This window comes from Notothenia coriiceps, unplaced genomic scaffold (genome assembly GCF_000735185.1).
Source record: "Notothenia coriiceps isolate Sejong01 unplaced genomic scaffold, NC01 NC01_scaffold00036646, whole genome shotgun sequence".
NCBI classification, from domain to species: domain Eukaryota; kingdom Metazoa; phylum Chordata; class Actinopteri; order Perciformes; family Nototheniidae; genus Notothenia; species Notothenia coriiceps.
In genome coordinates, this window is record NW_011369347.1 from 991 (window position 1) to 11,656 (window position 10,666).

A 10,666-nucleotide genomic window follows, 5' to 3' on the forward strand; every position below is an offset into this window, starting at 1 on the left:
CTAACTCTGATGGCTAGCGTACTGCTCTGTTAGCAACCCTTTATTTGAATCATGTAGCATAGATAGCTAGCTTTGATAGCCTGTTGGGTACGTACTCTCGTGAAATGACCTCTTGGTGGCCTGTTGTGGAGATAATGGTTATCCGGCGTTGAGGCTGAAAAGGGTCCGCAAGGTGCAGGTGGTGTGTGTCCTGGGGGAGGACCCCTACAGGGCCCTCCGTGTCTGAAAGGAGGGCCATGGCGCGGCAGAGGTCCGAACGGCGGCGGGCCGTGTGCAGGTTTACCCGGGCGGTACATGTTGGTGTTCAAGAGGGCATTCAAACTCCTCCACCGAAGAGTGAATACACCAAAGGGAAACTATTTCTAAGCAAATTTGCTGTTTTTACGTGTTCCTACAGTCGGCTGCACAGATGCTTAAGCCTGCCGCCGGAAATATTACAGTGAAAAGGACAACATCCGGAGAAATTTTCCTTCAGAATAAAAGTCTACGTCAGCACGGAGTTAAAGTTAGTTACCGGTACTTGTTTTTTTATATTCTACATACATGGTCAATTACACATTAATTTATATAGAATGAACGAAGTGTGACTGTAAAATAGACTTCTACCGTCGTACCTATTCATTCAAAAATAAAAGCTCCTCAGGTTTTTATTTATTTCCTTACCTAAATGAAATAATGGAATTACCTTAGCTATGTTACAGTGTCATTAAAACAGATATATATAAGTTTATTATAAATCTGCTCAATCCAATTCCAGAAGGTAATTTGGTATATCCTGACGCCAAATGATTGGCGCCTCTACACCATGACTTGATGCTTCATTATGCATTTACTAATATATAAACCGTGTTTGTGAATTATTATCATCAACTGTAAGACATAATAAAGCAACATTTGACTACAAAAACACAATGTTCTCATTTCAGATTTTATTGCTCATTCACACACCCATGCAAACCTTCCAACATCCATATTTGTATGCACACAATCTTCCATGAGCAGAACAAAATGACATCTTAAATAAGTAACAAAGGAGATTCCAGTCAAATCTACTGCAACTGGAAAGGTGAAGCCGTTTTCAAGTAATCGTCAAATTAAATTAATATATTAAGGATTTCAAGGGAGTGCACTTCTCATGTCAGACACAAAGTAACACTGAAATCTCAGGACCCTTCCCTGTCTTTCAAAAACATGTCCAATATAAGGCTAATTTAGTGTAAATGTGAGGTCACAACAGCAGAGTCCAACGAATCGACTAGCCATGTATAGCAGAGCTGTTGAATACTTGAATTGAGGCGGCAGAGAAAACATTAACACACCAGTATGAAAAAGAAAAGACCTACTTTAGAACTGCTCTCTGTAGTAAAACAATAACCTAACAGCGTATACTGAGTGTGTGTTGTCTGTGTGTCTCAGGGTCCTCATTTAACATCTTTATCCACTTTTACCAATGCTAAAAATTCTAAATCTGATCATAAGGCATTTTAAATCAGTTCACATGACGAGGAGTGGGTCTCTGAGTGGACTCTGCTGCGATGCGATGCCCCCCCCACTCTTCTTCAACTGGTGTATTGTCGGCCTTGAGTAAAGCCAGCTTGGTTGTAGTGCTGCCCGCCTTGTTGGAAGAACTGTTCAAACTGTCCTCCTTGATTAAAATTCTGCCCCCCTCTCCCTCCCCAGCCTCCACCTTGTCCTCCTCCTCCACCTGCTCCTCCTGCTGCTCCTACTCCTCCACCTGCTCCTCGGCCTCCTCTTCCCCTGCCCCCGCGACCTCCTCGACCCCCGCCTCTCTCCTGATGATTATTGTCATGGTGACCGCCTCCGCCTCCTCCGTGGAAAGCAGAGTCCTGAAAGCCTGCTTGGTTGTTTCCTCCTCCTCCGTAGCCCCCTCTCCCTCCTCCCCCCTGATGACCTCCTGCATCTTGATAGTGGCCCTGGTTGTAGGAGCCTCTCCCTCCTCCACCTCCTTCTCCCCAGCCTCCCTGCACCTTCCCCCCTCTGCTGCCTCCGCCTCCTCCTCCTCCTCTACCTCCTCCTCCTCCTCTCTCATATCCTCCACGTCCACCTTGGGAGTATTGGTCATAGACCCCCCTGCCGCCTCCATGCCCACTCCCACCGTAGTGTCCTCCGCCTTGGGGGGCATCCTGACGCTTCTGCCAGGAGGGCATCTCTGGGGGAGGAGCCTCGATCTCACAGGGGCGGCCCCCCCTGTCTGGGACTCGTCCCATTAAAACCTGAAAAATAGACATGTTTAAATCTTTGCTTTGTTTAGCTCCAGTTTCTGTCACTTGACGGCACAAAGGAAAGTATAATAAATCCAATTATGTAGACCGTCTGCTGGCTCTTTAGTCTATCAGGGCTTCCTTCGTAGAGTGGAGTTAGCATTAGCCCAGAAGTTAGCATCGCAAGGGCTCCCTCGCCAAAAAGCATGGAATTTTCCATTGGATTTTGGAATATTGCAGCAATTTGGATCTTTGGCAATCATGTTTATGATTCTTACACGTTTTGTTCAGCAGGATCATCACCATATATTAACACCACTTTATGATTTTCGAAGCATAAATGCAAAGCCAGAAGTAAAAAGCTAACTTTAGGCTGTTAACAAGCCAGTGGTCACATGATTTCATGTCACTCCCACTAAAGGTCGGCTTATGTTTGGCTTGGTGACGATGAGTAGTTTTATTTAGTCACCCGTAGGCAACAACTGTTTTTATGACATCACCAGTGGGGTATTTACTGACGTATTATATGTCGTGGATCAAAACGTGAAAATCTCTTCACCGTGTGTTAACCACAGACCTTATTTCAGGCATCTAATTAAAACGCATTAAAAGAAAAACATTGCACTTCGAGAGAAGGGACCCAGATGTAGTAAAATGCTGACTCATTAGCATGTTTCAAGAGTCATTCCTGCACCACTATTGGATTGCTGTAGAAGTGCTCAGTTCTTTAGTATGAGCTACAATTAAATAAATCATCACTCTTCTCTACTGCTTTAATCTAAAACCAAATATTTGTCTAAATTAAAACAACTCTTCATAGTTTGGCTTAAAGCATCTGTTGACATATATATAGATAAAATAGTTTAAACATTTCTAAGAGTATCAAATGTGTAATCATACAATGATCAGATCCCCTAACAAATTCATCTTTTATTTTCTCCTGTTGGAAACGTTTGAGCAGCATATACTAAACACTACAGTGACCAACTGTTTCATTCAAACCTGAGCCCTGATATTCATTTCATCATCAAGGCTCAGAGGAATATACAGTATAGTAGTAGAGGGGAGAAGTGTTGAGCACTCTGACTGATTCGGAACACGCTCCAAACAGCCACTGCACTGGTCATATGTAATCATCAGTTATTGAACTGTTTACTTCAAACAGCTTTAGCCCATATTTAATGGCCAAACATATGCTAAGCGACACAGAACAGTCATGAGAACATTACTTCTTGCACTTATAAACAGAGACGGGAATGCACAGCATTGAATATTGCATGAAAACGTGTGACTCCTCAGTTTTGAACCTACCTTATTAATGGCACAGGCAGTCTTCTCCCGGATCTTGCCACTGCTCGTGCGCAGGATCTTGGAGAAGTCTTGTCGAGCAGCGAGGAGGTGAGCGACAGAGATGTTACTTTTGGTGCAGAGAGCAGAACGCAGAGGCTGGTAAACACTGGCCAACTTCTCAGCATGTGTCTGTAAAGAGACAAACACAAGGGAGGGTTTTCATTTTATGAGACAACCAATATATTCAATATATCCATCATGTTTTATATATATGTACCACTTGTGGTGTGTAGGATTGATTTAATTAATTTTTGAATATGATAGTCAATCAGAAGCAGCGATTAAAGGGTATAATATTGTGTCATGTAGTCCACTTGGATTGATTTAATGGAATGACAGAAAAATAAAATCGATTAGAAAATAGTGAAAGCATTTTCAAGTTTTATAAAAAATAAACAATTAATCAACAATAGTCACACTTATTGATATTGACAATAATCGTAAGTAATCGTTTTCTAATGCATCTACATGCTTCCGGTGTCTATGTATGGCATTTACATTTTGCATTCACTTTCCTTCCCTTGTTAAACTCCTTTCTCCCCTCAGCAGGGCAAAGAACACACACATGAACAAGAGGGGCCCAACCTAGATATTGCTAAGTAAACACAAAAGCCGCGTTCACACCGCAGTACTTTTCCCACTTTAGTTCCGATATAGTTCCGAAATGTCGCGTTCACACCAAAAAGAGCCGGAACTAAAATTAGTTAATGAGAACCTTTTCACCCCCTTTTCAGTCCCTGCTAGAGAGCAGGGACTTTCGTGGGAGAAAAAGGTTCCTATATCTGATTGGCTGGGCGGAATGCAAACCACACCCCGTCAAACTCCCAAAAAGTTTTGTGAAGCCGCCATTTTATTATCCTTGCATTAGCATGATTAGCATTAGCATTAGCCCAGCACAGAAACGCAGAGAGACTAACTTATGGCAACACAAAATAAAACATGGGAGCGGTGGAGATGAGGAGGTGTCGGCGTTCTGGCGATTTAACTAGAGAGTTCTCATGAACTAAGTTCTCATGAACTTTTGTGGGAAAAGTACTGCGGTGTGAATGCGCCTAAAGTGTCAAGACGTCCTCTGTGAAATGCTTCAGTTGCTTCATCCACAATGAGGAAGCTTCCACGTACCTTGGCTCTGTCAGACCAACCGAAGGACTGCACGGTCACATCGAGACGTTTCAACAACATTTTCCTTCTCATTTCATACTCATTCACAAGTGCTTGGTTGATGGCTTCAATTTTTTCCTGGAAAAGAGAGAATGTTAATGTATTGTTATATGTTCCTTAAAAACGTTCTGTTTCTTGATAGTGTTTCGGTATTCACCACGTGCACAGGTCCAAGGGCCTTCTTCATCAGAGGCTCTCCTACGTGATGTGGTGGGACTTTACTCATGGCTTCTTTCAGCTGGGAAGATATATGGACATTTCAATGTAGATCAAACAGAAAATACAACATATTAAACCACACTTAGGATAGCAATGTGTAAGGCTCATGTTGTTCTCACACAAGACACATTGTTGTACATTTATTCAAGTACTGTACACAAGTATAATTAATAGGCATTTATACGAGACCTGTGTATTTTTCAATGTTATGCTACTTTATACTCCACTACATTTAGAAGTCAAAATTTTATTTTTTTACTCCGTTAAATGTATCTGGACTGATTTAGCTACTTTACAGATTAAGATTATACCTTTGCAAAAATAATAACTACACTAAACAATAAATATAAAATAATCCAGCAGCAGTATTAAAGTAATTCAAATGAGTGCAACCTTTACCAGCTGTGATAGACTAAAGGTGAAAACAAACATACAGCTCTGGAAATAATTAAGAGACCCCTGCAGCATTATCGGTTCCTCTGGTTTCACTATTTATATGTGTTTAAGTCAAATGAACATGTTTTTATTTTATTCTATAAGCTACTGAAAACAATTCTCTGTGTTGGAATTCAACAAACACTAGAATGGAATGGCTACCATACATGTAGAGATCAAAATTCAAGAACAATTTGGAGCGGTCTCTTCATTTTTTCTGGCGCTGTAATACAGTAAATTAATAAACATATGATTCTGAGATTGACCGTTATGCTTAACAACTGCTTTTACTTTTAGTATATTTTGATGCAAATACTATTGTGCTTTCACTTAAATAAGATTTTAAATGCAGGACTTTTACTTGTAACTGAGTATTTTTTACAATTTAAAGAATAATATCTTATTACTTAATTTACCATTGGCATGTTTATGCCTAAACATAAAAAACAATAAAAAGGCATTGAGAAAAATATTCAAATGATCGATGACACACTATAACTTTCACAATCCAACAGCACTGGAGTTTTTTCTGCAGCTACTTTCAGGAACTCAGGAGGAATGGCAGCTTGAGATGCAGGTAAACCCTGTTCACTTTTTCTTGTCAGAGCTTCCATCGTCTGTCTTCAGACCTACTGACCTTTTTCTCTATGCCGCTGAAGAACTGGAACATGGTGATGTTGGCTGGAGGCTTGGACATGCCCAGGGCCATGCAGATGCCCTTCAGCTCCAGGAACATGGGGCTGCCCGACTCCTGGCTTTTCTTTTCAGGCTTATTAACCAGGATCATCCTCGACGCCTCCAACTCAGACACCAGGAAGGCTGCGGAAAAAAATGGATGGGTTCAAATGTATTCACAGCCTACTTATGTTTCAGAAAGTCATATTTAGAAACTGTTTCAATGCTATATGAAATTGACAAAATCAAAGTAACAAAATAACAACAGAAAATACACCAGAAATGTATTTAAGAATGATTAAATTCATTGTTCTGGCATACAGAAATCCACCTGTCATAGACCAATGTTTGGTCAGCTGTCAAAAGATCCATTATAAATGGTACATATTGTTTTAATATTACTTTTATATTGTGTATTATTTCTGATATGTCTTTCTACTATGTTTAGATTTTAAAATGTACCGTTTATTTTTTCATTTTATTTTGTCTAAACACACTGCTGCTCCTGTAACACAAGAATTTCCCAATGTGGGATGAATAAAGTATCTACACATAAAACTGTAGCTGCTTTATAACCGGCAGTTCAGGTTGTCTGCATCTTTCAAAATAAATGTTGCTCCCCATTTTTCTTTTGGTCTTGTTTATGGTAACATTGCAAAGTTCACTGTTGGTCTCTCTTTGTGTCAACAATGAGGATACATTTATCTTGTTTGCTTCAGCGTGTGGTTCAGCGTGTGGTTCAGCGTGTGGTTCAGGGTGAGGTTCAGGGTGTGGTTCAGGGTGAGGTTCAGGGCGTGGTTCAGCGTGAGGTCCAGCGAGAGGTCCAGCGAGAGGTCCAGCGTGAGGTCCAGCGTGAGGTCCAGCGTGAGGTCCAGCGTGAGGTCCAGCGTGTGGTTCAGCGTGTGGTTCAGGGTGAGGTTCAGCACGTGGTTCAGCGCGTGGTTCAGCGCGAGGTCCAGCGAGAGGTCCAGCGTGAGGTCCAGCGTGAGGTCCAGCGTGAGGTCCAGCGTGTGGTCCAGCGTGTGGTTCAGCGTGAGGTCCAGCGAGAGGTCCAGCGAGAGGTCCAGCGAGAGGTCCAGCGTGAGGTCCAGCGTGTGGTTTAGCGTGTGGTCCAGCGTGTGGTCCAGCGTGTGGTCCAGCGTGTGGTCCAGCGTGAGGTCCAGCGAGAGGTCCAGCGAGAGGTTCAGCGAGAGGTCCAGCGTGTGGTCCAGCATGTGGTCCAGCGTGTGGTCCAGCGTGAGGTTCAGCGAGAGGTTCAGGATGTCAAGATATTTGCTGGAAGAACAGCTTACAGTATGGTGGAAAATTAAGCAGTGGAACATCCAGACTTGTTGCTCTACACACCTTTTTAAAAACACAGAGTAAAAAAAGAGTTGCTCTAAATAGCAAATTATTTGACAAGAGAAGTACTACTCATGGCTACCAGATGTTACTTTGTTCAGTTGGCACTGTCACTGTGACTAAATGTGTTTAGTATTGTATTATAACAAGGGTTTGGGGTAACGTGCTACAAATTAACTCAGCTAAAGAAAACAAGGCTGAGGTCTGTGTGCAGTACTGTCCTTATTAGATTAAGGATTTGTGCTGATTTGGGCTTAATGAGGTTAAACTATATATTGTTTTTTGTCATTTGATTTATGGCGCATCTAAGGTGATGTTATAGAGTAATCCAAAAGTAATGTAACTAGTAGTGTAACTAATTACTTTCAGCAGTGAGTAACCAAGTAAAGTGGCATTAGTGGCTGTATCTTACTGAGGAGCAGCAGGCAGTCGGTGCTGTTCAGGAACCTCTGGGTGATGTCTCCGCTGGCGAGGACAGGGTACGGACAGGCCAGCTCCGACAGCAGGCCACTCATCTCCAGCTGGAAGGCCTCGGCCTCACTCGGACCTGGGGGGGGGGCAGGGTTGAGGAACACATTAAACATGATGACATAAGACAAGGAAAAGGTCTGCTCTCTCTCTCTCTTAGGGTTGGGAGGGTGACTTTAAAAATGTTGTCTGTTACAATAACTAGTTACATGTCAAAACATCAGTAACCTAATCTGAATATCACAATATGAAAGTAATGTCACCTGATTACCTCAATAACAAATACAATGAAAATGAAAACAAGACAGTATAAATAACATTAAGATGTGTGTATGCAACGATGTAACCTTAGGAAAGAAGAAACCGAGATAATTCATATAAAAAATAGTAACAGTACATTTTACAAACTCTCTGTAAGTTTAATATATTAATCAAAAGCATAGACTATATTTTTGTTTAATAAATCTACCTACCTAGGTGTCCACCTACTGCATTATAAAATACATCTATTTAAAATAAAGAAGAACGAAAATAGCATAAATATAAACCATTCAAACAATTCATTCAGTACATCTACCTTTAATAATATAATAAACACTGTTATCCTGTTAGTAATCTCTATTATTATTATTTTCCTTTTTTTAAATGTAGCAGTAATCTGATTACTTGTTTTTTAATGTATTTGTAATCGAATACGGTTACCTGTTTTTTGTATCATAATGATGTAATCTAACTACATGTAACCCGTTACTCCCCAAGCCTGGTGATTAAGAATAGCCCCCCCTCTACCATTGGATAATATCTTACTAAATCAGGCCTAATTATTCAATATTGGACATTATCCAAACCTCAGTACGAGTCATCAACATAAGCACATATGACATTTGTGTTGCCATTGTCATCAACCCCAACCTCACAAGAGAACATGATAGAGAACAACCAGTGATGTGTCTCACAGTTAGTGGCGTGCACATTCTCCTCCAGCTGGCAGTAGAGCCTCAGCTCGGTGCTGATCCAGGCACAGAGCTTAGTGAACTCAGGGGAAGCTGCTCCTCCGCTCAATGCACCATCCAGAGCTCCATCCTCCAACAGGGGGCCCTGGTACCTGCAGACACACAGATCATGTTAAAGCACCTCCACCCGGACAGGCACGGCGCGAGGCTCCATCAGGACAGCATGCAGCAGTGATAAGCTGTCCTGAGGTTCAAAGAGCAGACTCCAGTCCACACTCAAGTACGAAGCTCCTTTGCCTATCAAGACTAAGCACATTTTAAAAACTGAAAAACTAATACTTTTCTTACCTATTGTGAAGGGTAATTGCAGGCAGTTCAGGTTTTCTACATCTTTCATAAATATGTTTATTCTCTATTTTTCTCTTGGTTTTTGTTCTTGGTAAAATTGCACAGTTTAAGGTAATGCCACCTCAATACTGGCACAGGACGTGTACTGCATTGTGAGAGGCTACAATATATTTCAGGATAGTAATTAACCAAGTCAGACTGAAAAGGTGGTGTATTTTTAGAAAGAGGAGCAGGAATGGGAAATGACAGGAATGTGTTGGAGCTCTGATGGGAATCATGGGAGCAGCTTGTGCTGACGCAGCTGCTGGCACAACATGTACGCCTCTACGTCTATTAATACCGGTCAGCACACAAGTGGCTAATGTTCACATGAATAGCAATGAAAAAACATCACCGTTGCACTAACTGTTAGCTAAAGGCAAGTTAGCCGTTGTGCTAAAGCAAGCTACACTCCAAAGCCAAAATAAGAAAGACTGATAAGCTTCATTTGAATGGCAGCTTTCGCACATAATGTTCCCACAGAGGCGAACATGTCACTTTTATAACTCACCCTAAATCTTCAAGAGAGACGAGAGTATCATTCTCCATCCCAATATTCTGTGGTTATGCTCTAAATCAGGTACTATGGAAGAGTTATCAGCCAGCTCAGCTGATACACGTTGAACTTCTTCTTCTACTTGTTTATTGGCGGCTGTCAGACCATTTTAGAGGCGCCTTACCGCCACCGCGTGGACAGGGGTGGAAACAGGACATCATGGGAGGAGAAAACTCTTCTGGCCCCGTCTCAGGTCGGTTAAATTAAATCCTTGCTTCCCTCATTTGCGTCGTTTCCCTGTTTTTAGTCCCTCCCTCCAGGGAAGCATGGAGGGACGCAAGGAAACCACGAGAAGCAGGGAAATGAGTTTTAAGAGCAATGGGACGTCCTTTCCTCCGGAGCGTCACGTGAAGCGACGTCCGTTTGTGATGACGCCGCATAGCTGTTCGTCTGACAGCAGCTCTGTCCCCGTTATTTTCACAAATACCCCTGCCACACATTTACTGACACAAAAATGTGTATGTTGTATGTTGTAAACCCCAATAAATCAAATCAAATAAGAACTCATTCTCAAAAAAGATAAACGCCATTCTTAAAATGTATAAACGAACAATAGTTTGATTAATATTGATTAGAGTGCACAATGGAAATAAAATAATTGAAAGAAAAATATATATATTATCTATCAAAACCCAGTTAGATTAACATTCATTGGATAGCACACTGTTTGTTTGGATATGTAGCACATTAACATTTTAATAGCACTTAATGACTGACTGAATGGAAATGACAATAAATGAAAATGTAAAACGAAAAAGCGATCATGAAAGTGTTTCCAATACATGAATAAAATGATTTTTGACCACTTTGTTGTTCAGATATCACATATTTGTAACTAAATGATACATTAATTAAACAAAACACAGTATAGACTGAGGAGTGTCTCTCGTGAGGTTCAT

The 10,666-nt window shown here is 41.4% G+C and overlaps 1 protein-coding gene across 1 annotated transcript; it reads right to left on the minus strand.

Annotated features, from left to right (window-relative positions):
• Nucleotides 1-913: 913 nt before the first annotated feature.
• On the minus strand, nt 914-9,978 carry fam98a (family with sequence similarity 98 member A). Its single transcript, XM_010792823.1, has 8 exons — nt 9,723-9,978; nt 8,828-8,976; nt 7,816-7,950; nt 6,025-6,206; nt 4,891-4,971; nt 4,695-4,811; nt 3,534-3,701; nt 914-2,234 (listed from the first exon to the last, which is right to left on the minus strand). Exons 1-8 carry the CDS (start codon nt 9,758-9,760, stop codon nt 1,560-1,562), a joined length of 1,545 nt encoding a protein of 514 aa, XP_010791125.1. The 5' UTR covers nt 9,761-9,978; the 3' UTR covers nt 914-1,559.
• Between the last annotated feature and the right edge of the window lie 688 nt (nt 9,979-10,666).